General features: G+C 38.5%; 1 protein-coding gene across 1 annotated transcript in view; it reads left to right on the forward strand.

Moving 5' to 3' along the window:
- Positions 1-27,697, forward strand: part of FBN2 (fibrillin 2) — a gene marked incomplete at both ends in the record, with an annotated part of 177,172 nt that overhangs the window by 68,109 nt on the left and 81,366 nt on the right. The window contains 10 exons of the mRNA XM_082013613.1: positions 399-551; positions 1,325-1,558; positions 2,429-2,566; positions 11,379-11,498; positions 12,061-12,186; positions 12,854-12,976; positions 14,069-14,191; positions 20,167-20,319; positions 21,317-21,370; positions 25,835-25,960. Of these exons, the coding sequence (XP_081869739.1) occupies positions 399-551; positions 1,325-1,558; positions 2,429-2,566; positions 11,379-11,498; positions 12,061-12,186; positions 12,854-12,976; positions 14,069-14,191; positions 20,167-20,319; positions 21,317-21,370; positions 25,835-25,960 (1,350 nt within the window). The remainder of the gene's footprint in view (positions 1-398; positions 552-1,324; positions 1,559-2,428; positions 2,567-11,378; positions 11,499-12,060; positions 12,187-12,853; positions 12,977-14,068; positions 14,192-20,166; positions 20,320-21,316; positions 21,371-25,834; positions 25,961-27,697) is intronic.

Below are 27,697 nucleotides of genomic sequence, written 5' to 3' on the forward strand. Positions count from 1 at the left end.
ACTGATGCTGCAGTTGTTACGTGAAATGTTTTGATTTTTGCCATAGTAGGCTTTTTATATATCTGTATCTAGTTTCTATTTGTATTGCTTTATATCTTTTGTTTCATCCATATTTGCTGCTAGTTTGAGCAGACTTTAAGATTGCATGTTGGATTAATACAAGACTAGTGTCACTGCAAATATGTGATACAACAGAAAACCAAATGTGGAATGTATTGGTGCTGATCACCTCAGATAATTATTGGGTGTGTTTTGGGATATTTTGGGGTTTGTTTTTTGTATTTTTTTTCCAATAAAAGTTTTTAAACATTTTAATCCTTATATGAATTGAATAAGGGAAAAGTAATTTTGAGAGTTCATGTTACTATTTTTGGTTTTCTTTTCAAATTAACTTCCAGATCAGAGAGCAAGTATATGTTTCTCCAACGTAGTGAATGGCCGCTGTGCACAGGAGCTTCCTGGTAGGTTCACCAAAAGGCAGTGCTGCTGTGAATCCGGTCGGTGCTGGGCCGTAGGGTCTGTCCCAGAGATGTGTCCTGTCAGAGGAACTGGTGAGTGGCTTGTTGGTTGGTTTGTTTTCTACTCGTTGCTGTCCATTCTAGTTGGGGTGGAGGTCACTGGAATGTTCTAAACTGTTTTAAAATGTAAACTAAATGGAGAAAGAAAGTCAGGAATTACATTATTATTCGTTCTTATGTTTTTAATACTGATGTTACCATCTGTGAACCATTTTTTTCTCATCCATGATTGTTTGGGACTAGTTTCTTCAATGTCCTTTTGTTGACTTTGGAAATAGTTCTTGGGAAATGGGAAAGATTTTGTGGTCAAGCTCAAAGAGGAAATGACTCTGAGGGTCCATAGTTCATTTTGATTTAAAGGAACAGCTGCTCTCTTGTTACGTTAAGTTTTTTGTTACTTTGAACTAAAAATCTGTCAGTATTTCATTTATTCTTTCAACTCTGCTCACGGAACAATAGTCCACATCCCTAGTGAAACGTATTTTCAGTTTATCTGTATCATGATCTCTAAGGGACCAGGGAATTACAGTGCTGCTGGCAACACATCAACAAAAAGGTTTCAACAAATAGTTGTAAATTACAATATTTCCTTGTATTATTTTTAGTGTCCGTCCTTAAATAACACCTGTCACAGTCATGGCATCTGCCTGAAATTAGGAGTGGGAGAGGGAACACATTGCATCAAAGAAACGAGGATTTGGTGCTCTGTTTTTTGTAGCATACAAAGATCTGTATCTTCCTTATAAGCTGACTCTGAAGGGTTGATTTACTTTATGCTTCTCTGTGCGTTCCTTTTTTTTTAACAGAGGAACACCGCAGACTTTGTGTGGATGGTGCTACTGCTGGAGGTGGTTCGAGAGGTGGTGGGACAGGAGGAAACGGGTTTCTTCCCAGTGGCAATGGCAATGGCTACGGTCCAGGCGGAGCAGGATTCATTCCCATCCCTGGAAGCAATGGTTTCTCCCCAGGTGTAGGCGGAGCAGGGGTAGGGACAGGTGGTCAGAGTCCCACTGGAAATGGCCCAATAATTACAGGGCTAAGTAAGTACTTGCATTGTTGTGACTTGTTCCTCTCTCTTTTTTTTTTCATTCCTTTTATTTTTTTTCCTTTTTTTCTGCTTAGTTTTTAGTCTGGAAATGATACGGTGCTCTTAACACATAAAAGAGCCTTTGTATTCAAGCACATTTAAGACACCTCAGCTGATGCATTAGGAAGTTCAGGAGCCTTTTTTTTTAATAAGAGTTCAGACGTAGAGATTTTTTTCTTCACTTCAGTTATTGAGTCCTTGAGCCTGTGCTGTCCTTGCTGATCGATCTTGGTCACCACTCATAAAACTCAAAACTTCTGAATGTTTTCAAAAAACCACCAGGGTTTAAAATAAACTGTTCTTTTTCCTAGTTATTCCAAAATTAAAACTTACCTATTCTGCAGGAACACTGTCCTTGACTGAAAGGCCAAGATTATTAATATTCAGAGAAAAGTCTCGTATATGTAAAGTTGCTTATAGCATGCATAAGCACATCTCTAGGATCAGAACCATAAAGTTAATAAAATGCAAGGAGTATTATTAAGACAGGTACACGAAGAATAGTAAACATATAGGAACAGACTGCTGCAACTTTCACACAAATCGTGGCTTATTCATGAGACCACTGACAATCTTATCAGGCTATATACATAAATGGTAAATCATAATTAAGACTGTTTGTCTAATGTGTTTTTCATTTCTGAGTGCTACTTGTTTTTCTTAGTTTACTGTCGTGTCAAAAGATAGTGCTTAGAAAAAATACTTGACTTGATAGATATATTTATGCACCTGATAATATACTTTCTGAAGCCAAGTAGAATCTTCATATTTACTTCTATTTGAAAATATGAATATCTGTCTCATGTTCTATCTTTTTTATTAGCAATACTCAATCAGACAATAGACATCTGCAAGCACCATCCCAACCTTTGTTTAAATGGACGTTGTATACCAACCCTTTCTAGTTACCGATGTGAGTGCAACATGGGATATAAGCAGGATGCAAATGGGGATTGTATTGGTAAGTGCACATTTCTAAAATAGATTATTCACTTTTAAAATGCTGATATTTTTCTGCTTTAAATCTGTTTTTTAGAAAAAAAAATTCTTTTCCCCCACATACATATTAATTTTAATATTATTGCTCTTGTGAAAGAGAGTGTAAAGACCATGATATTACTTACATTAGAATAATTTAACATCTTCATGACAGTTGGCATTTCCGCAAAAAACCCAAGAGGTCTTTAACAGCAAATATTGGTATTGAGTCTTCCTGTACTTGATGGGTATTGCAGATTTAATGTCTTCACATTCAGTAAAGTAAGCTCTGTTCCATGTTCTCTTTTGTTATGCTCGCACAGCTCCATTTTTGCCTCAGGAGTTAGTGTCAAGTTATGTTCAAGGTAATGAAGGGTAGAATTTATGTTTTACCTACTTGTAAGGATGGATGACAGTTTGAAAGATACCAAGACATTTAAAAAATGCATTAATTAACTTTTGGTTATATTTACATTTCGTATGAAAATATCAAATGCTGACTTTTTATAGTGAGCTGAATTTGGGATTCTGCACTTTTGTTCAATTATTGTGGGCTTCATTCTTGCCGTGTCAAAGGCTCAACAGGTATTTCAGGGAAAACACAAAATTTGGGGGTTCTTGTGGGGTAGTCGTGTGGAGAAGAGCCCTGTATGTAAAGCAGGATACAGCTTAGTAAACTTACAGGATCCTAAATAGAAGGGTCTGGTTATATTTCTGATTGAATATTTGCTTACTGATTCTTTATAAAAGTGATTTGAGATCTGTGCATAAAAAATACTGTACAAAAGCTTGTTAGTGATATGCTTTTCTCACCAAAACTGTGATTTTAGAATCAATTTCTAGCATGCCTGTGGATTAGAGGAAAATATAGAAACAAAGGAACACAGAAAATTGCAGCTACATGAATCCCTAAAAAAATCTTCTAATCCAAGACTATGCAGTTTGTTATGCAAGTGAGAATAGTACAGGCAGATATTGACATACGTGCAGCAGGGTGGGTATCAACGAGAAGCTGAGCTGGGAACACTGCATCTCTGAGTTGGAAATTCTTCTACCTCCTGCTGAATTGCAAAACGAGTATCAGGACCTATCTGCCTTGGCACCCTGCTTTCTGCAAAAGTGAAATACAAGAACTGTTGAATAGTACTTTTCCTTTGGTGTCCCTGTGTACCATGTTTAAGCTCTCTCTTTTACATTCTCAAATCTACTTGATACACTGGACCTGAATGTTTGTGAGTCCACTTAGCTAGGCGATTCTCTTGCACCAGAGAGGTCAGGTATAGCTACGTTGTTCCTGAACAACTGTTTGTACACCCTCTTCTTAAGAAATGTTGGTTGATGGAGATGACACCACTTCCCAAGGCAGTTGCAGTGGTCCAATAGTCAAACTTCGAGAAAGTTTTCAGAATGTCTAAATTAATTTAAACACTATTTTGCAAAAAATTTCATCTCATTGTTTCTTGTCTTATCCACAGTATTTAAGGAAAGCAGTTCAGCACCTTTCTCGTTGCACTTTTCTGTGCTTGAAGACTATTACAGTTCTTCTTCCACGTTGTCCTGTATGATATAGAATATCAAGCATTTTCAGCTTTTTTTGCTTGGCTGAGAGTTTTTGGTACCTCTGATCTCTGGCTGGGCAATTCAAGAGACTTAGTCTCTTGCGGAATCCTTGGGCCTCAGGAGCTGTAAGTGCATTCTAAGTGAGGAGTGGGAGTTTTACTATAAATCTGTCTTGCATAGCTATTCTTTCTTTACAGTGCATGGAGAACCCTGGTACTTTTGTTCTCAGTACTAAATTCTGCATTGCTGAAATCAATAATGTTTTCAACTGTGGTGGACCTTGACTCTTGAGGAACTCTTGAAACATGCTGAGCATCTTCTGAAAGGTGGCATACTGAACTAATGTTTCTTGATGAAATCTAGTTCTCAGCTTGTACTCATATTCTTTGTTACTTGGGGGGCAAATTGGAAATACCATCTGAAGCACACAGATGTTTGTTATCTATTTGATAGTATTTATTACATTTTTATTATTTTTGCTTTCTAAATTCAGATGAAGAAATAAAGATGAGTAATGATAAAAATCTCAACATATATGGTTGTTCCGAAGCTAGCAACTGCAAAAAGAGAAATGTCTTTCTAAACTGTACTTTTTGAGGCAACCAGCCTGTGTTCGAGTCATTAAAAAGCAGTGATATATAACATCGTGATAGAGCATGATTATGATAAATGCTTGCTCATGCTTAGGAAGAATTATTCTACATGAAGAAATATACTGGAAGAGCACATAGCTGTAAAAAATGATCCTGCAAACCATCTGCCACTTCTCTAGGCAACCTGTGCCAGTGTTTCACCACCCTCATTGTAAAATATTTCTTCCTTCTATCTAGTCTAAATCTCCCCTCTTTTAGTTTAAAATCATTACCCCTTGTCCTGTCATGAGAGGCCCTCCTAAAAAGTCTGTCCCCCTCTTTCCTATAGGCTCCCTTTAAGTACTGGAAGGCTGCAATAAGGTCTCCCTGGAGCCTTCCCTTCTCCAGAATCAACAACCCCAACACTATCAGCCTGTCCTCACAGGAGAGGTGTTCCATCCCTCTGACTATTCTTGCGGCCCTCCTCTGGACCTGCTCCACCAGGTCCATGTCTTTCCTGTGCTGAGGGCTCCAGAGCTGGAAGCAGTACTGCAGGTGGGGTCTCACCAGAGTGGAGTAGAGGGACAGAATCCCCTCCCTCGACCTGCTGGCCACGCTTCTTTGGATGCAGCCCAGGATGCAGCTGGTCTTCTGGTCTGTGAGCGCGCATTGCTGGCTCATGTCCGGCTTTTCCCAGTAACCTCTAGTCCTTCTCGGCAGGGCTGCTCTCGACCACTTACTGCCCCAGCCTGTATTGATATCGGGGGTTGCCGCAACCCAGGTACAGGACCCTGCACTTGGCCTTGTTGAACCTCATGAGGTTTACACGGGCCTATTCCTTGAGCTTGTCCAGGTCCTTCTGGATGACAACGCATCCCTCAGGTGTGTCATGTCAACCGCATCACTCTGCTTGGTGTCATCTGCAAACTTGAGGGTGCACTTGATCCTCTTGTCTGTGCCATTGATGAAGATATTAAAGAGTATTGATTGCAATACGGACCCCTGAGGGACACCGCTCGTCACCAATCTCCACCTGGACATTGAGCCATTGACCACAACCCTCTGGGTGTGACCATCCAACCAGTTCTTCATCCACCAAAAAGTCAATCCATCAAATCCATCTCTCTCCAGTTTAGAGAAAAGGATGTTGTGGGTGACCATGTTAAAGGCCTTACAGAAGTCCAGATGGATGACATCTATAGCTCTTCTTTTTTCCACTGATGTGGTCACTCCATCATAGAAGGGAGGCCCCTGGATTGGTCAGGCAGGACTTGCCCTTGGTGAAGCCATTGCTGTCTCTAATCACCTCCCTGTCCTCCATGTACCTTAGCATAGCTTCCAGGAGGATCTGTTCCCTGATCTTCCGACGTACAGAGGTGAGGCTGATGTGTCGGTAGTTCCCAGGGTCTTCCTTGGTACCCTTTTTTAAAAAATTTAAAAATGGGTGCAATATTTCCCTCTTTCCAGTCACCTGGGACTTCACCTGACTGCCATGACTTTTAAAATGTCATGGAGAGTGACTTGGCAACTACATCAGCCAATTCCTTCAGGATGCTGGGAGTCATCTCAGAATTACAGAATCATTAAAGTTGGAAAAGACCTTTAAGATCATGAAGCCCAACCATCAACCCAACACCACCATGCCCACTAAACCATGTCCTGAAGTGCCACGTCTACTCGTTTTTTGAACACTTCCAGTGATGGTGACTCCACCCTGGGCAGCCTGTTCCAATGTTTGACCACTCTCTCAGTAAAGAATTTTTTCCTAATATCTAGTCTAAACCTCGCCTGGCACAAGTTGAGACCATATCCTCTCATCCTATTGCTAATTAGTTGGGAGAAGAGACCAACACCCACATCGCCACAGCCCCCTTCCAGGTAGTTGTAGAGAGCGATAAGGTCTCCCCTCAGCCTTCTCTTCTCCAGACTGAACACCCCCAGTTCCCTCAGCCGCTCCTCTTCAGACCTGTGCTCTAGACCCTCACTAGCTTCGCTGCCCTTCTCTGGACATGCAAAGTCCCATCTCGTCAGGTCCTATGGACTTGTGCATGTTCAGGTTCCTCAGGTGGTCTCGAACCTGATTTTCTCTTACACTGGGAGTAAATCCCTGTCTTGCAGGCCATCCCCTCAAGAGGTGTGGGAAGAGACACTGCTAGTGAAGACTGAGGTGATATGAAATTTGATATGAGCATATGACAGTTGAATGCTCATATCATGTTAAACTCACAAAGCCCTTTTTTCAATTTGCAAAGCATGGAAAGTAAACGGCAGTGCTGAGGTAAAAACTAGTTTGGTTTGATACTGTTAGAAGCATTTGATTATTAATCAAATGCATATATTGATGATGTGGCATATATAAGTGTCTAGGACAAAATGAATTGTGGAAAATAAAGTCAAACCAAAGCAAATCTTGATGCAGATGGTAAGGTTAACTCCTAAATAAGAGGTAGCTCCAGATTAAATACTAGGAATTAATAATACTAGGAAATCTAAGGTAAGTAGATAATCCAAATGCCTCACCTGAGCTTGGGTGACCTTTTAGACTTCTACTGTTAGTGAACACCAGTTTGACACATCTGAGTGCTGAAATTGATTGACAGAAGGATATAATGTGTTCGTAACAGCCGGCTGGCACTCTGTCCCTTTCTCTTCTGTGGGGTCGCCCTGTAGGCCACCAACCTTGTCATTCACCTTCCACTCCAGGCTTGGGATAATAGTGAAGTTGTATTTGATTTTCAGTTTGTGGTTAAGGTGCCTGAAAACTGTGAGACTAGACTGATAGGTGAATGGAAAAAAAATTGTTGACCTGTCTAATTCTCTAACACACAGTTATGTGCCGAGGAAAAAGGTGTATTCACTTAAGGAACTTAGTCTTGACTTCGTAATGCACACACCAGCATGAAATGGTAGTGTGAAAACTGAGGCAATTTTGGATGCACTGGGATCAAAAGAAAAATTTCAGCTCGTTTAACAAAAGCAGAAGATGCTGTGCCAGCTACAGTAATGTCCTAGATTGAAAGCAGGGAAAAAAACCTTCAATAATGGCTTCTAGGAGGTTTAAGTGTCATTTTGCCTATATTTTTCTGTGTGAAGCAAATCAGTCATTACGAAGTATTTTGACACTTCAGTAATTTGCCTTTTGAGTAGCTGCTTGTATTCAGAAGACTTTTTATAAGAGAGCATACTTCATGAATATTTGTTTCCCTCTTACTTCCTAATTATATTAGAAAGAAGTAGCCAGAGTATCTTAAGTGCCAAACTAATTCAGTGATTTGTGAATGGTAGTTGCTATAAATCACACAGAATGTTGTCTTGGAAATGTAGGCAGGAACTTAACTGCATGAAATTTCTCTATGTACTGATACATATTAAATGAAATTAAAGGCTTGCTTAAATCTGACTGGGATACTCTTCTTGTCACTGAAAGAATAGTCTTGAGGTATTGGGAACAGTTACATTTCACTGCATGGGATGAGGTTAATGGTATATAAATGAACACTGCTTCCATACTGCTCTATCTCTCTGGCTGCCTACTCCCCAGGCAATAAATTTGGAAGTGAGAAATCATTGGATATTTTTGTGTAGAGCTAAAGAAAAGTCTTATTTCAAAATTATCCTGCCAAATAAAAAAAGAATGGTATTACATACTCCTCTCTTTCCTAAACTTGTATTATGCTGCTCTCATGATGGAACATGCCTGATGGTTCAAGGACTGTAAGTGTCCTAAGTAGTCTGACACGGAATGGCCAGTCCCTTTCCCCAAACTGATAGACAGCTGTAATAGTATTACCTTTTCTTATTTAATTCTGTTTATAAAAGCTCTGGATAAAACTGCAGAGACTTTGAAAGTGGCAGCAAGCCTATAGCTGTGCTGTGCTGAATTTTAGTTGTTCTGTGAATACAAATCTCCATATTCTAAATTTTGTAATACGTCTTTAGACTCATCACAGTAAGTCTGAAGGTACTAGAAACAGATTCCATACTGTGTGTAGTGAATTTCTGACAAGTATTACAGATGAAGCACTGAAAAGTGGAGATAAGTGTGATGTAAGTGGTGAAAGAGAAGTATTTGACACTGAAGAGGGGTGTGCTGGGAGATAGAATAAATGGGTTAAACATCTCTGTCTCAGATGTTTCCTGTTTATACGACTGGAATATGCATGCTTGCAATGCAAACTCAAAGCCAGCAACTCCTTTATATTAACATATATTTGCCATTTCCCTCTGTCTCAAGAGCTTATAAAAATAAGGACATCTTAAGATGCATATTTTATGTGGAAATCATCTGATGCACATGGCTTTGGAAGGATTTTCTAAGCTTAAATCAGCTATTTCATAGAGGAACACAACATTCCTGCAGTACAATTTATAAATTAATTTACAGTGAGATCCATTTCTAGCATGAACATGTTTTCTTTAACAGATGAAGCAGGTTGAAGCTCTAATAAAGTCATAAATGTCATTCTTTGTAGGAAAACTAAACAAAATAGATGAGTGCCATATCTAGAATTTTTAAGTTGCCCCTGTCCTTTTCTATACTGAAGCATGATAAATATACAGCAAAGTCATTTGAATTAACGCATTTGTGAAAACATGCATGTGAAAATGTGATTCAGAGTTGACATTTTGTTGGTAGCTGAGGACTTTGTTCTGAAGGAATTATGTGTGATCCTCCTTGACCCCCTGTATCAGCTGAGTACTGAGGAAAAAATTCCCAATCTGGCACTCAAGAGAAAGAGCATCCCAACAGCCACGGACCACAGAGAAGCACGAGAGCAGGAAACTACTATAATTATGTAGAAGTCTACTGCAGCATAAAGATACCGTTAGTGGTTTCTTCATTGTATTTAACACGCTGAATTTCTCTTTTCTTTATCTTGCTTCATTCTTGTGGTTTTACTGGAGTGGTGCTGTCAGCTGCTATGCAAATGTGAATGAGCTAAATATGCATGAGAGGAGGTATTTGATTCTTCCATTTGCTTTGCCTTTGTTCATTTAATTGTTTACCCAAAATGGTCTGATTGTATCTAGGCACCAAGAGTGCTGTAAACCAGCTCATTAAACCTGTGATTTGGGTAAACCCAGATCTCTTTGATATGTATGTTGATGATACTGTTTTTAACTCTGTATGCATTAACACAACAAATTGTGTGAAATGTATGGTCTTGTTTATGGATAAATTAGAACATATTAACCCTTTGCCATTTTTTAGAATCAAGTCATTCATGGCACAACACTCTCTAGAAGTACACATTCATTTAACATAGAAATGTTCCTATAAGCTTAATTTCTCATTCCAGTCCATTATTTTCAAGATGTAATGAACTGAGTTTTAGAACTAGGCCTGATAAAGGGTAAGTACAAATGATGAGCAAAATTACCCTGGGCTTTTCCCTGATATTTCTGGTAGTGTACCCTGCATGGGAAAATTATCATTACTGAGAACTGATCAGCATTGGCTTTACTTAAGCTCTAGCCTTGCTATGGCAGCTTACAGCCAGATACCAAAAACCCTCACAGATCAGCATTGGCTTTGTGGTGTTAAACCCTACCTAAATGAAGGGATGAGTAATTTCAGACCTATAAGTGAAATGGAATGCATAGCTGAAGGGAAAAAAGTCAAATTAGCAAAGGTGCTTGGTGAAGAAAGTGGGATTTCATCAAGGAATCCATTCAGTTTGTAACCTGTGAATTTAGCTGTAGCAGAGACAAGCTGCTCAGGTGTCCTCTGGTAGCTGCAGGAGAGATTGAGCCAGCAGTCCTGCCTGCTGGACCAGAGGGATGAACTCACTCTGCTTCCTGGATCACAGAGGGCAGGGATCCTGGTAGGGTTTAGAGGAGCATAATGGGAGGGGAACAGTCAATGTTATTTTAGAACTGGGAATACCAAATGCACATCTGACTCATTGGTAACCACTGGGGATCAAATTTTGGAAGAGTTCTTGACAGGAGTTAAAGTTTTCAGAGCCCTGTATCAAATGAGAGACATTTCTGAGCAGATACCTAAGATATAAAGTGGTTAAAGTGTGTTTGGTTGCACCCATAATACCAAAAAACTTTGGAAAGGAGAGTGGGGTACATTTTAGAGGAGGGCTAGATTAAGTCTATTCAAATGCAAAGACTGGGGTTGAAGATGCAGTGGGGCATAAATAATTGAGATGTGGTGCATAGACTGTGGTCTCATTAAGAATCCCTCCTGCTGGTGTGTAGCCCCTCCTCACATTTCTCTAATAAAGCTGTAATTTAATGGCAGGTTTTGGATGCCATGATTTGCTCTGATTCTAAAATGCCGATTTTGATTTCTATTGGTTTTATTCTGAGGAAGAATGAATGGTTAAATGATACTATGTTGAATAAAGTGGAGTTCACTTTCACTAGGCAACTGTCAGATCCCATGTCTCAAAATCCTCACACATAATTTTTCTTTTGTCTTTCAAGAGTGTTTAAATGATGTAGTAGCATTTCACTTCCTAAAAATGTCTGCCTAGTTGGACTAAGAACAGCTCTGTGTTCTTAGGAAAGTAATGATTTTGTACCAAGAACAAGTTTTCGTATTTAGCATTTGACTGTTAGTTACCTTCTTTTTCACTTAGAAACTTCTAGACTTGAAAACAATGTTGTATACGTTGTGAAGTCACTAATGCTCCTCTGTACTGCCAACAGATGTTGACGAATGCACATCAAACCCATGCTCTAATGGAGACTGTGTCAACACACCTGGTTCCTATTATTGCAAGTGCCATGCAGGTTTCCAGAGAACTCCTACCAAGCAAGCTTGCATCGGTAAGAAAATTTGTTTCATATCTACTGACATTGCAGCTGTTCTAGCCCCTTAAGTCAGGTGCCACTGGAGTTCAAAAAATAGTTTGCAATGCGATTTCAGTAAATCGCAATAGTTATATTATTTTGAGCTCTAGTTCTGGTCTACCATTCCATTGCTTCTGTTGTTGTCTTTTAACGTTTATCCATTATTCTGCAATATCTGTCAAGATCTGTCACACATCCGGGAGTTCTACAAAAAAAATCAGGAAATAGACTATTAGTACGACAGGTGCATATTTATGTATGTATGCAGATGAATGTGGGAGTAGGTTCTTAAGTGTATTCATAAAGTAATTGCTGAGGACCACAAAATGTAGCATTGTAGCATTTATTATACAAGTCTATAAAATAATGTTTTTCCTCTCTCTGATGCAATGAGAATAAATTCTTAACCGTCTTTGGAAAAAAAATTCTAAGTAATATTTAAATAACATACCACTATGTTTCAAAGCAATAATTGTTATTTTTTATTTTACAGTAATTCTCTGATTTGGGGGATTTTGTTTGGTTTTTTTTTCCTTAGATATAGATGAGTGCATCCAGAATGGTGTTCTTTGTAAAAATGGCCGGTGTGTAAACACTGACGGAAGTTTCCAGTGTATTTGCAATGCTGGGTTTGAACTGACTACAGATGGAAAAAATTGCGTGGGTAAGAACTTTTTTAAATAACGAGGCAGGCTTGGTGATTGTAGAAATTGTACTTCATACTACGGAGTATATATTAAGTACATACTACTTAAGGATCATTAAGGATTACTTTTTTTGAAATAAGGTACAACTTGAGGTGCCCCTGCATTCAAATAGTTACTGTACAGAACTGCATGATTTCAAAGAAAACTTGAGGTAATTTTTATTTTTGAAGCTACATTTTCCTCAAGAGTCCCAGGTAACTCAGGGCCAGGAATAACATTTTTCCCTAACGCTTCATAGCAAGTGCTGTATATATCAGCACTGTTGAAGAGATAATTGGTTTTAATTTTAACTATACTGTGTCAAAAAAAACTTCCTAGCTAAACAACAAGCTTTTAATTCTGTCAGGTGATTGAAGCTTTTTATCCTTTCATGTAAGAAAGAAAGACACACCCTGTTCTTCCATACACAGTCTGCTGAAACATACAAAGTAACTGATCACAACAGGAAAAAAAAATTGCTGCTTTGTCTATAGAGTGAAAACTCTTCAGATACTTCATCAGAACTACAAGTAGAATTTAATCTTCAAGTGAAGGAATATGTCACATCAGTCCTGATTGTTTATTTTTACTGTGTCATCTTCTGGAAAGTGAGGAACTATGAGTTTTCTTTGCAATATTTTGCAGACCATGATGAGTGTACCACTACAAACATGTGTTTAAATGGGATGTGCATAAATGAAGATGGGAGTTTTAAATGCATTTGCAAACCAGGATTTGTTCTGGCTCCAAATGGGCGTTACTGTACTGGTAGGTAGAACGGAGGGGTAACACATTAAGACAGTCTTGATTGAAAATGGCTTTTCTGGTCCATTCATTCATGCAAGAATGGCCGTCTTGTCACATGGATTTAATACCATACTAATACCTTACTAACTCATTCTAGTAGATTTCTTAAGCTGTCTGGAATAGAAATAGGTCTTTACCTACAGAAGGAAATAACTGAATTATTTAATAGTATTATGAAGGCTACAACAGACTATAAATTAACTTTTGGTAAGTCTTGGAGCACTATAAATGCAGCAAAATATGCAGGCCTTTCATGAAGTGGTAAAGTGATCAGCAATATGGGAAGTTTAAAAGATTTTACATGGATGAACACACACAAGTGTGTTTTCCATATCGTTATTCTAGCAATTTGGAGTGCATAATGCTTAAGACGTTGTATTTGCCACACAGCATTGCAAACATTTTAAAGTGAGGTCATTGAAAACTTATATTAAACATTTTAAGACTAGAGTCTGATTTAGCTTCAGTTTACGTAAACTAATGGAAGATGCCTGTTGCTGCCAGTAGAAGTAGATTTGGGCTTCAGTGATTTCTAATAAGTGCAAAATAATCTGAATTGCTAGTTTTCTGATTTGAAATGGAACCATTTCTATTAATTGTGGTTTTCTTAATGTACATGCAGCTGGGCTGTTGACTTAGATGGAAACTGATGACCACTGAAAAGTTCTTTGAAATTAAAATTTATAACCATATGGGTATTTGTGGTTAGTGCTTCCTTAACCACACTTTAAAGCAAAATTACAGTATCATGGGATGGACAAAGGGGAAAATTTATCATTAATTTTGATTAATATATTATCTGAAGTGCTTCTCATCCTATACTACTTCTGTTGTTGTTGTTGTTGGTTGTTGTTGTTGTTGTTTTTTAATGTGCAGGTGGAGTTTGGATTATTTAGTGTAATTACAAGATGAGATTTTTATTTAAAACAAAACAAGAATATGTGGTGATTCATCTGCTCACATTAAGTTATTTGGTAATGGTCTAAAAATATTAATTGTAATCTTGCTTAAAAACACTTGAGGAGATTGTTGAATTCTGTTGCCTCCGGATAGATATTGATGAATGTCAGACATCAGGAATTTGCATGAATGGTCTTTGCATAAATACTGAAGGATCCTTTCGGTGTGAGTGTCCACCTGGCTTGGCTGTTGGAGTTGATGGTCGTGTGTGTGTAGGTAAGTGAGATTTTTTTTTCATTGAAAAGCAAGTGGAATTATCAGGTTGTCAAATTAAAGAAAAGCATCAAATTATATCCTTCTAGATGATGTTGACATTAAACCACAGAGGATCTGTTCTAGGGTAAATCTGGAATATCTGTCTTTTGTTCTGCTATGTGTTTGTGTTCATGTATGTGCATGTATGTGTGTGTATATATATGTATCTTCATATTTATATTCAATTGTGCATTATCCACTCCAAATCACTAAAACATGTACATATCTCAGTTGTGACGCTGTTACTTTTACATTCCCCTTTCTGTCTCTCATTTGAAAACCTTTTATTCTTCCTTACTGTACTGTTAAAAAAGAAAAAGCCCTAGCAGGAGGAATAGTGAAAACTAGATAGACTTGTTTCTGTGAACTCAAGTATCATTATTAAGAATTATTAGGAAATCTTGCATTATACTAATGTTAAAAGACAAGACGCTTAAATTCCTTTCTGGAATCAGAGTGGCACCACCTCTTGTTTACCTGTTATTCCTATAAATTAGACTTCCTGACATCTATTTTATTTTTGAAGCATACCTTTTCTAGTCTGCTGATGAATAATCTGCTGTCATATGATCTGAACTGCAGAACTTACGTTCTTTACCCAACTCTTCCAGGAGCTCTAGCGTAGCTTCAGGGAGCTCACTGGAAAAAAATGGAGCATTTTCAACCTGGTGAAGAATAAAAAAGGGTAGAGGGCAAGAGGTATTCAGTCCCTTGTTTTCTGCTGATTGATGATGAGGAGGGTGGAGAGGAGTATGTATTTTACAAAAATTTCTGAGAGTGATGGGACTACATGCACAAGGGACTGCGATACTGCAAAGTTCCAATTTAATCGACAGGAGATACCATCTTTCCCTTCTTCTGCAGATCAGAACATCAGTTCTGTATCCCCTAAGTTTCTTCTCTCCTAGCTCATGAATATATCTGTCATCAGGCATACTGGTGACCCAAGGCTCAGTTAGTGGATAGGCATGGCATTAAGCTTCAGCAGGCAAGTGCCTGGAATGGTGCCTCATTAAGTGAAAAGTGCACCTCTGGCAGCGTCACAGTATGTTCACTTTTGGTATGTGGCCTTGTGTGCTACATGCTGCTGGTTACTGGACTGCCATTGGAGCTGGTATTAGATCAGGTCACTTGGTTATGTCATCATGTTTGACAGGTTCCTGAAGCAGTAAAGGCAGAGAGGAAACCATTGGCTTAGCTCTGCAACAGTCATATGTATTTATCACTGCTATGACTGTTCTTGCTGATAGATGCATATGTCTTATCTGCCTATGTCTTAAATGCATGAATCCAGATAAAGGGAAGACAGACTTCATCACAATGTTGGGGGTTATCTCACATCCATTTGGTGTTGACATCTCACATCCTTGGGTTGCTATTACCAATTAATTTTAAATTGCGCAGAAGTTCATAACTGTTTAAAATAAAATCTATTGCAAGCATTCCTATGAAGTGCCTGCACAAGCTGGCCCTTTCTCTTACCACTTCAGTTTAAAAAATGCTCGATAGAAACACAGAATGGCTTTAAAAATAGGCTAATGAAAAGCCAAAAAACCTTCTTGGTACCTCAGTTGGAAGCCAAATATTTGTTGTTTTAAATAAATGAGATTTTTTAGTAAGCAAAACTGTACTGAAGGTTGGACCAACAAAAGCAAGGTCTGTTCTCTCCTATGTAGTAGCCAGGTTGTTTTCTTCTGATTTATTAGATGTTTGGAGAAAAGCAATGAAAATTTAAAACAATGAGAAAAGGCTTGGTATACTGTTTCTAGTATAGGAATTCCACTGCTTAGTGGCACAGAAGCAAAACCAGATTTGGGTACAAGCTGTTCAGTACCTTTTTTGTGGTCCAAGTTGGCCTCATCTTTACCCCTGTCAGTGGTGCAGCTGCAAAGAATCAATGCAGTGCTCAGTTTTCTGTGCTTTCGTTTACCTAATGCTACCACAGTTCTTAGCAGCAAAAGGCTTCACAAATTGAGCGTCAGCTGTGAACCCTGTTTTTTATTTGAAAATGTTCAGCTGCACATGTCACATAGCTTTAAGGTTTACCATAAATGCTTAAATTTTCAACAGGAAATATCCTTAATATGACAAAATGGTGGCGCTGGATTAGTGGTTGGACGTGATGATCTTGAAGGTCCTTTCCAACCTAGTGATTCTGTGATTCTGTGAAAAATCATAAGGCAGAATTATGATTAGCTTGAAAAATTCATTTTAAAAAGATCATGTAATTATTCCAGGCATAAAGTAACATAAGAAATTTCAAATATTGCATAACAAAGATATCCTCATACATGACCTTTAGCTTAGAAATTCTGAGACAATCTGCTGTTCAGAATTTTATATGTGTGTGTGTGTGTATATATATGTATGTGCTTATATATACATACACATGCTGTGTTGACTACAGGAATTCTCTGTATGGCTATTCTGTCCCATATATTACATGAGCTAAAGAATACTTTTCAGACATTCTGGCTGCTAGAAGAGTATTTGTAGTCTGAAAGTTAATAAGTTATATGGGGCTTCCTCTTAACGGTATTCCCACAAATGTGCTGGGCAATTAGCAAAAATATAAAATCAAAGAGCCTACAGTCCAATTTTCTCACTCTTACTTTGAGCTGTATTTTAGTTATGAATAGTGCCATTGATTCTGGGGGGACTATTCATAGAATAAATTGCTTTTTTATTTAGTATTAATAAGTATGGCAGAGTCAATCACAAAATGTTATACAAGCTTGGAAAAAAAAATACAGCAAAGGGGAACAAACGCTTGGAAAAGCTAGATGAATGCTCAGAGCCAAACTAGTATTTGCAGGCATTTCAGGTTTGGCTTTACTTCTAACTGCAGCTCCATGCTTGGATACCTCAGCTGGCTCTGTGTGTGTGTGTTTGTGTATCACCTCAGAACATGTACTGAGCTATGGCTATAGCTTTGCATGATGTTGTTCTCTGCTGAGACACTTTCAATTATAATTCAGTCTGCAAGTTCACATCTCTGCCCAAAGCTGTAAGGACAGAACAAAACAGCTAAGTTTTGTTTCACCCTGGTTATTTTGCAGAGCACTGCTTCAAAGTGTCTGTCATGATGAACATTGCATGATTTGACCTTCTAAGGCACCTGGACGGGTGCAGTGACTTCCACTGAGAATAGATCAACCACTGGTCCACCCGACCTTGACCACAAATATGGTGGTGATAACATTTGCAGGTGTTGAAGTGCTATACCACGAAATTGTAAGAGTCTAGAAATGCTATTCTATGGGAAACAGTGGAGTTTCAAATAAACAGGTACACAGTTACAGCAGCACTAATGCTAAACTCTGATGCAGGACATTAAAGACGTTCTCCACTGTTCTGAAATTAGTAGCCAAAGGCTGATCAAACTACACGTGGGGAGCAGAGCAGGTTAATCAATAAGGTGCACGCTCAGAACTGTCATGACATGAGGAACATGAGCTCAGTGGGGTGCCTCCAGCAACTAAGCCATGCACAAAGGTGTGCCTGTGTTTCTCGTCCTTTCTGTCAGCATGGAAAGCACAGCCCAGGGAGGACATTTTCCCTTTCATACGATTGCTGTTTTGGTTTTGGGGGACCCAGCTTGGTTCTTCATCCTGCATAGGCTTTGTGAATCGCTGACTGTGTAGATAAGACTGTTTTCCTATAACTAGTTAGGCAATTCTCCCCAAATTCCCTGTGCTTCTTCTATAAAAACGTTGGTTTATGTATAAAAACATTGCTTTCCTCTTATGCAGAGCAGTTGCTCCATACTTCTGTAGCTTCCTCTAGCTGCTTCCCACACTTCAGATCTTTGAAGACCTTCCTTCAGATATTTCTTTCATACTGTCCAATCTTGCCTCCCCCTACAGTTTCCCTTGGTGCCATTTCCTTCCCTTGAATTGCTTCTCCATTCTCTCCCAGACACATAACTAGGGGGGAGCCTTCCCTTCTGTGGCAGGGCAATGATTGAAGCCCCTTTATTCGTGGCAGAGCATGACGGAGTAGCATCTGGATATGTTAGAGGTGGAGGGAAAGGATGTGATGCAACTAATTATTTTGCAGAGTACATGAACAGACAACGTGAACAGACATTTCTTGTGCAAAAATTCTTGATTGTTGTCAAGCATAATCATCTTTTCCTGCTGTCAAGTGCAAATGAATTGTACTGGCTTCACCTAGACTCTTGGCAAGGAATAAGCCCTGAAATCTGGGCCACATTTAACTGTGCTCCAGAACTATCTGTTCCATGGGATACCAAAAGCAAGAGAAAACATTTATGTACAGGCAATCCTGTTCTATAGGAGCCAGATTACAATACTCAAAGAGCAGGCAGAACACAGGAGGAATTGCCAGTTCTTACTCGAATTGGCACACAATATTCAACATCCACTGTAAGATTTTTCATGCAGCTTTTCTTCCTTGTTTTGCGGTTATCTTTTAAGTAGGGAACTGTCTGGATTCCCTTAGACCCTATTCAGTTTCTGATTGAAAACTGAGTGCCTCCAGGCTCCTGTCAAGGCTACAATGTATGGTAGTTTTACTGGGAGATTGACAAGTAGCATAAATTAAAGCCGTGTTCTGGCCTCATCCATAAAGATGTCTGAAACAAAGAGTATTTCTATAGCTCCAGCAAGTGTCTGTAGAAGTACAAGAATAAAAACTAAAGGCTATTTACTCATCTGTATCCTGCAGTTCTCAACCACACATTTAGGTAGCCTGTCCACTCACATGCTTGTTAGAAGATCTCCAGTATTATCCTATAAGCAAATATCAAAAGGCATCTAACCCTGGAATGACCAAAAAACCAAAACAGCAAAAACCAAAACAATCTAGGACACATTCTCAATAGTTCTTACATAAGTATAGCAGATGATTATACCCGCCAAGGTAGGGCTGAAGGGCTGCCTTGGAAGATGCTTCTTGCTACATCTTAGTGGTCAAGTTGGTCAAATTGATTTATAAGACTGAATCAGCTGCAAGATTGGCAGTATGCGCATGGTGAGTCCTGCAGCTATGTGGCTGTCCTGTGTAATTTTTCTGCTGTCTTTTATGGCATGATTTTTGAAGTTGGAGACCTTCCAGGTATGATCTGTAGTCTTTGTGTACTGAGTGATGTTTGTCCTGGCCATCATTTCCAGCCCTCTCCCCAGGAATGGCACTGTAATTTCCATAGTGGCCTTTCAATCACAAACCTCCAGAAATTTCTCATACTCGAGGCAGTAGTGCTTCTTTCCCCACTACCTCTTCATGTGTAAGAATTGATAAATTACTGTTGCTTGCTAGGTGTTAGGACCTCTTTAATATTCTAACTCTAATCCAGCACTGTTGCCAGTTTACAGATAAACCTACTAAGATAGCCATGTCCTGTAAAATGTTGGTCTGAACAATCTGCTGAAATTACGTTTCTGTTCAGAATTTGGAAATACAGTAGGAAGCTATGGTCTTCCTTTTGGAAATAGGTAGCCTCCCGTATCACCAGCCCTGGGCTGCTGGTGAGTTATCCTACATGAGGAACCATTTTGGAAATAAATAAGAGAACTGTGTGTCCAGGTTATGGTTGTAGTTCTTCTCAAATGGAAAAATTAGTCACCATATGCTGATTCAAGCCACTCTGTGTTTCTTGCTGAGATCTGTGTTGATGGATTTACAAAGTTGCTCTGGTGTGTGGGTCATCTTTGCTAGGTCCTGTGGAATGCTTTTAAATTTGCCCACAATACTCTAATTTAGGTGGTTTTAAAGTGCTTTGGAGAGAGCTCCAGGAGCTAACCGTTTTCAGAATTGACTTTGATGCCGTCGGGATTATTGTAGCAGAGCAATGCAGATGTAGCCAACCATTTTGTTGAACAAACTTTTTTTTTTTAGCTTTCATTGAGATAGTATGCATACGTTTCACTCTCAGCTTAAGGAAATAAATTATTTCTTTGCTTGCCCTTTCTTAGATACTCATATGCGTAGCACATGCTATGGAGGCATCAAAAAAGGAGCATGTGTCCGTCCTTTCCCTGGTGCTGTGACAAAGTCTGAATGTTGCTGTGCCAATCCTGACTATGGTTTTGGAGAGCCATGTCACCCCTGCCCTGCTAAAAACTCAGGTAGATTTTTTTTGTTTCTTTGAATGCCACAGGGATATGCAGGCTTAAGAAAATCTTGTTCAGAGGAGGTTTTTCATTTATTTCATGCCTTAAAGAGAAGTGAATAGGGTACTTGATGGAATTGTACACTAATTCTGGAAATGGTTTCTTATTTAAAAAAAATCTCTGGTATTTTGTGTTCAGTATTAGTGGTTTTATACATTGTAATGTTTGAGGTGAACTTAGTTCTAGAGCTGGTCAGAATGTGACAAAATTCAAGACGGAGGTCTGAGTCCTGAGTATATATGGATGAAGATGGATTCCTGAATTAAGTGTTGGCTATAAGTAATAATACTTCAAGGAAAATAAGCGGACTTCTTTGATGAACCTGTAAATTTCCTAGTCAAATCAATCCAGTTTAAAAGAGCAGCCCATATTAATTTTAGGAGTCTGTATTTCATTTTATAAGAATCAGTTCTCCAAATAAACCTGGGGATTGATTAAAAAAAATTCTCTTGCATATAGAACTGGGATGATGTATCTTGGACAATATTTCCATTCAGTGTCATTTTCTGAGATAGCAGAAAAAGATTCAGAAAAAATGAAGTAAAACTGGCATTATGGTTCAAAGCAGTAACTTAAGGAGACAGTACTGTCAAGACTATAATGAAATCGCTTGAGTGTTTAATTCTTGTTATGAAATGTTATTTTTGTATATATGTGAAAGATCAGGGTTCAATGCTACTTGACGTATTTAGCTATATTATCTATAATATAGTTATAGTGTTTATATATAAATAGTATGTATTTATAAAGTGTATGTGTGTGTATTAATACTATATATTTATATCTATAAATAGTTATAGCGTTGCATGTGAACATTGGCATTTTATTACTTACATTGTAGAAAAGTTATTTGGAAAAAAGATCAGGTGGATTTGATTTAGGATTAAAGAAGGTGAAACACTGGAAATAACATTTCTTTTGTCCCCCAACATCTCTCGCTTCAATTGAGTAGCTGAATTCCATGGCCTGTGTAGCAGTGGAATAGGTATTACTGTGGATGGACGAGGTATGTTGCACATTTTCTTTAATGTATATGATTCAAGGTTAAAAAAAAATATACTCAGAATTATATTTTTCTTTAACATACTAGCATAGAGTTTTTTGCCTCAAGATTAATATGTTGATTTTAGTATTTTCATTACCAAAGTACAATAATTAAATGTTGTCTAAAAGATAGGCCAGAATTAATTCTCTACAACACTGGATTTTGCCAGATGCTGACAAGAAAAAAAAAGTCATCCTTTTTAAAGGCTTGACCTATAATTTATTTTTTTAGACTAAGCATAGGATAGTTCTCCCTCATTTAGGGAATGACAGGAGCCACTTGCATTTGCAGTCAGCTGGGATAGTAATAGAGCAGTTTTCTACTCCAGATCCAGTGTTCACTACATGGACCATTTCCATGAAGGGATCATTTCTCTGGTTAGTTAGAGTTGGAAGGGAGCTTACTAAAAGAGATCCTCCTAAAAAAAGTCCTGAAAGTGAGCACTTGCATTTAGTGCTGGGAACTGTAAAGCTCCAGCTCCTTTTCTAGCACCACAGGGAGGGATTTTAAAAATAATAGCTGAGCCAGGCCTGAAGTAGGGGCAATGCATGCTGCAGCTGCCAAATAAGTAGAGTGGGTTGAAGAACAAATGGTGGAACATAGTATTATGATTTCTTGCTAGATAGTTCCCTGATGAGTTAATAAAGTTGCAGCAAATTAAAGTAGATACCATGCATTTAATATTTCCAGGCATTTAATTTATATAGCATTTATCCTTGTCAGTATTAAAGCTCTTATTCAGTTCAGCAGGAACAGAATGAGACCCTCTAAGCATTATACTTAGTAACAGCCTACATAACTTTTAAAAATAGAACTATAATAAAAGAAATTCTGTTTCTGTTCAGTACTGGAAGTGTATATGCATAGTTTTTGCTTCTCTATGAGCTCATTGCTTAACATGTTGCCAAACTTACAAGTAATTTGAAATCTGTCGAGTTTGTAAATTCTCTCAGTTTGCTTTTCACTGAGTTATACAAGGTCCATTTGAAGAATCTCTAAATATTTTAGAGAAATAACGGCAATGTACTGTAATAGTCTTGTACAAACAGCATCCTACCATGAGAATCTGCATGTCGTCTGGTAGGAAGGTTTTATGTTCTTTTGGATGCATGAAAAATACAATTTCTCACTTAAAACATAAAACCAATTGTGTTCTCTACCAACTGCATGATAAAGACTATAATCTCTCGGGCGTTCATGTCTCAACTAAAAACCCTCTTTGTTTAGGTTTTTTAAAGAAAACCCTAGTATTTTCTGTACATCTTGTGCAGTGACCTTGCAGACAATTTTCTTGCTGCAACTCCTACCACTGCTTATACCAAGGGACTTCGTTTGCCAATTCCATTTCCTAAAGGAAAGGAATACTGATCCCACATTAAGTCCCTAATAAAAATTCTGTTGTGTTGCTCATGCATCCTCATTACCAAGAGTGAGCGGGAATACACTTTATCAGTGAAGCTCTTGTCACAGAGATTTTATTTGGCTTTTAGTTGACAAATAGCTTGTTAATTAGACTGCAGTCCATCACCACATACCTACTCCTCTCATTCAGGTTGTGACTAACAAGTGCAAAACCTTCATGTCTTCATGTGAGAGAAATCTGGACATAGGTGAGGACAGAGATTTTGCAGTCTGGTTCAATATAAAAAGTTACAGGAAGGGCTGGACCTTCTGAAATCATATAATTTGATAAGGAGAGATAGATTCATGAAATTGTGTGGCATGTCCCCAAGATACAAACAAGTTTACTAAACTACAGAAAACCTTTTACTCAAAAGAAAACATAAAGCTGAAATATTGTGTTAATTCCTATTTTCGTATGAAATTTTTGGATGCCTCATTGCTTTCATTTTAATCCAGGGATAGCATGATTTTTCCAAATGGATATCTGTGGATATGTAAATCATGATCTAAACTGTACTATGATTAAAGAGGAAATGTCCTTTATAAAAAGTTGAGCAGTACAAGTATAAAACAAGCTTTTTTGAAGTCACAGCTAGGCCAGCACCCCTACTGTTCTTTCCAGGGTTTGGAAAGGGAACTATTTAAAGTAATGGACTTACCATATGGGAAGAAATAACTTAATATTGAAAAACCCTCTTTTCCTCAGATGCAAAAAAATACTAAAACTAGCCTGTTCTTGTTCTTATGGTTCGTATGAATATTTTGGAATTTTCCAACTACAGGAGAAATTCTAGATGGGACTGTAGATTTAGGGAATGTATCTCATTCATCATTCTATTCTGTTGATCCAAGAAAAAATTTAGATTTCCAACAAGTGCTGTAATTTCTATAAAACTGAGTATGCTGTGGTATTGACCTATGCATTAGTCTTGTGTTAGGAGGAGTATTTGTGTCACCTAGTAATTTATAACTTCTTACCTAGACCCTTAAACCACAGCCACTGAGTGCACAAGACAGATATTTTGCCTCAAGGTATTCTTACAAACACATAGTTCCCTATTGATTTAGGTTAGAAAGGGTGTCTGAAGGTCGTCTAAACTAATCTTGTGCTCAGAGCAGGGTAACTTCAAAGCTGAACCAGGTTTCTCAAGGCCTTGCCCTGTGGAGTTTGGAAAATCTCCAAGGATGGAGTTCCTATAGGCTCTCTGAGCAGCTTGCACTAGTGCTTCACCACTCTCATGGGGAAGAATTCGTTTCCCTGGTGTTCAGTTAAAATTTCCCATATTGTAACTTGTAACTGTTGTCTCTTGCCCTGTCATTCTGTAACTCAGAGTCTGGGTCCATGTTTTCTGTAACCATCTGTTAAGATCAGAGAACTGCTATTAGATGTCCCTCTCATCTTCCCTCTTGCTGGCTAAAGAAGTCCAGTTACCTCAGCCTCTTCTCATACATCGAGGGGACATACATGAGGCAGTCCTGCTAGGGGACTTCAGTCACCCTGACATCTGCTGGAAAAGCAGCACAGCAAGCTGTATGTAGTTCAGGAGACTCTTGGAGTGCACTGAGGATAATTTCTTAATCCGGGTGATAGACAGCCTAGCCAAAGGAGAAGTTTTGTTGCACCTGGTGGAACTCATGATCTTAAGGGGTATGGGCAAGGTGAAGAGTAAAGCTAGGACCCTGAATTTTAGGAGAGCAACTTTCAGTTGCTTAAGGAATTAGTGGATGGGATAATGGAGCAGAACAGAGCTGGCAGCTCTTTAAGGATGTTTTCCTTAGATCACATGAGCTCTCAATTCCCATGTGTCAGAAATCAGGCAAGCAAGGCAGGAAACCAGCATGGCTGAGTAAGGACAGAACTAGTGACAACCAACATGGAGAAGGCTAAGGTACTCGACAATTCTTTTTGCCTGCATTTTGACTGGTAATCACTCTTCCCATATCTCTTAAGTCTCTGAACATCAAGGTAGGGAATAGGGGAACAAAGTCCCTTCCATCATAGTAGAAGATCAGGTTCAAGACCACCCAAGGAACCTGAACATACACAAGTCCATGGGACCTGATGACATGCATCCCAGGGTCCTGAGGGAACTGGCAGATATATTTGCTAAGCCAGTCTCCATCATATATGAAAAATGTCAGTCAGGTGAAGTCCCGGTGAGTGCAGAAAAGGGAATATCACACCCATTTTTTACAAAAGGGTAAAAAGGAGGACCCACAGAACTACCAACCAGGCAGCCTCACCTCCATGCATGATAAGATCATGGAGCAGATCCTCCTGGAAGTTATGTCACAACATGGAAGATAGAGGTGGTTAGAGACAGCCAGCATGTCTTCGCCAAGGGCAAATCATGCCTGACTAATTTAGTGGCCTTCTACAATGAAGTGACTGCACCAGTGGAGAAGGGAAGAGCTACTTACATCATCTACCTTGACTTCTGTAAGGCCTTTGTTACAGTCCCCCACAACATTCTTCTGTCTCCACTAAATTGGAGATAGATGGGTTTGATGGATGGACTGTTAGATAGATGAGGAATTGGCTGGATGTTCATGTGCAAAGAGTTACGGTCAACGACTGAATATCCAAGTGGAACTAGTAACACGTGGCATCCCTCAAGGGTCCATACTGAGACCAATACTGTTTAATGTCTTCATCAATGACATAGTGGGACTGAGTGCACCCTCAACAGGTTTGCAGATGACACCAAGCTGAGTGGTGCAGTTGATTTGCTGGAGGCAAGAGATAGCATCCAGAGGGACCTTGATAGGCTTGGGGAGTGGGCCCATGTGAACCTCATGAAGTGGCCCAAAACTAGACACAGTATTCCAGGTTTGGCTTCACTAGTGTCAAATGGAGGGGAATAATGACTTCTTTCAGCCTTTTGGCTGCACCCTTGCTCTACCCTTGGTCTGAATGACAGCCCCAACCTCCAGTGAGTCAGGCGTTGTCCACATCTATCACACGATCAGGTTTTTCATATCTTTCAGTATCTGGTTATTTTCTGTGATGTGTTAATACAGATATTAATGAGTGTGCATTGGATCCTGATATTTGCTCCAATGGAATTTGTGAAAACTTACGTGGCAGCTATCGTTGTAACTGTAACAGTGGCTATGAGCCTGATCATTCTGGAAGGAATTGTGTGGGTAAGTTGCTTGATTATTTTATTATTGTTGAATAATTCATCACTATATTGATGCTAATGTGGATTGACAGAATTTAGGTTGCAAGACATGTACTTCTTAAAGCTACAATGAAAATACAAACAATCTCTAATGAAACTGCTTTTCTCAGTCAGTGCATAGCTAATATTCTTACTGGTGTATTTTTCGGTTACTTGAGGGGGGATATTACTACTTGTGAGAAGTGTAAGCAGGAGATATCATTGCAGGTCAGGAATTAATTTTTTCAAAGCATGGATCAGTTTGTATTTTATCTTAATGTATAACATTCGTCAAGACCACCTAAAAAGCCTCCCTTCCAAGGCTTGATCATATTGAGAGCTGAAGGTTATGATTTTGCATAGTAAAATGTAACAGATGGCTATCATTTTCATAAAAAATGATAACTGGTGGCCTATGTAGACAGTCTCTGTGGTATGTGATAATTCATGATGTCCCTCAGTTACACAAGTACAGCAGAATGGTTTGCTGCTTAGCTGCATGCTAAGTCCTCCAATTTCTGAAAGCTTCAGCTCATGCAGGAAGCAGTGGCCCCTCTTAGGATTTCACAAATCATATCTGAACAGTGGGCTCAAGTGTAAGAGCTGTTCATTTATTTTTCAGAATTTCAGGTCACTGGTATACAGGACTGATTAATTTCAGAAACTTTTAATTGACATTTCTAGTTTAGTTTAGGTTTATACCAGGCCGTTATTGCAGTACCTAAATACATTTTCTGCAAGCATTTAGGAATACCCAACAGAAGATACCTATGTTGTATGTTTTGCTCTCTGCCTAATTAATGTTGTTATTCATCGTCATACATGAAATTCAGTGTGTTTTTTTTCTTTTGGGAATTCTTACATGCAAAAAAAATGTATTATACCACAGGTACATTGTACGATAATATAGTCCTGTTATAATCCTGTAATTTTAAACAGTAAAGTGAAGTTTGTTTGTATTAAAAGCTAGTGGAAATCTATCTGAAACCATTAGGCAGTTTTAAGTATTGTCCTACCATCTGATGTGTTTATTTTGAGAAATTATTGCTCTCTATACTTAAAGGTTTACTGACCTATCACTGGTGTTTGTGGTCAACAAAACCCTGTCATTTTTGGTAGGGAAAACCTGTACTATGTAACTCTGGTACAATTTTAATACCAAACATTCCTACCTAGTGATGCAAAGCAAACACAAAGTAATAAAAGTGTTTCTTTTCATCTGCTTGACTTACAGAATTTTACAGCTAGTTACTTTCTAAAGGCCCTAAATACGACCTTTTGGCAGGGAAGGCACTGCGGCAGAAAACTGTCAGGTTTTTTTTATGTTTCACATAATATTCCTTTTCCAAATGGATTTTATGGCAAGGGATTTTATTTATCTAGTTACACCTGGGATTATGTAAGTGCTAATATAGGTATATGTCTGTTCAATTATTTAAATAAAAATACAGCGTGTTGACTATGAGGATGCATTTATTCTTAGATAGGAGAACTTTTACACAAAAGAGTATAATTATGAACACTTAAATAAAGGGTTGAACTGTTTTAATTAATGATACAGATTATGAGCTGCCAGGAAATAAAAATGGTCATCATACAGAATGCAGACAGTATTTTTGTCAGTTTTAAGTGTTTTTAGAGGATGGGCTGTGTTGTTCCATGTTTTTACAGTGCATGTCACAATAGATTACAATCCAAATCTGAAGTTATTCAGTGAGAT

This window comes from Phaethon aethereus (genome assembly GCF_964289735.1).
Source record: "Phaethon aethereus genome assembly, chromosome: Z".
NCBI lineage: Eukaryota > Metazoa > Chordata > Aves > Phaethontiformes > Phaethontidae > Phaethon > Phaethon aethereus.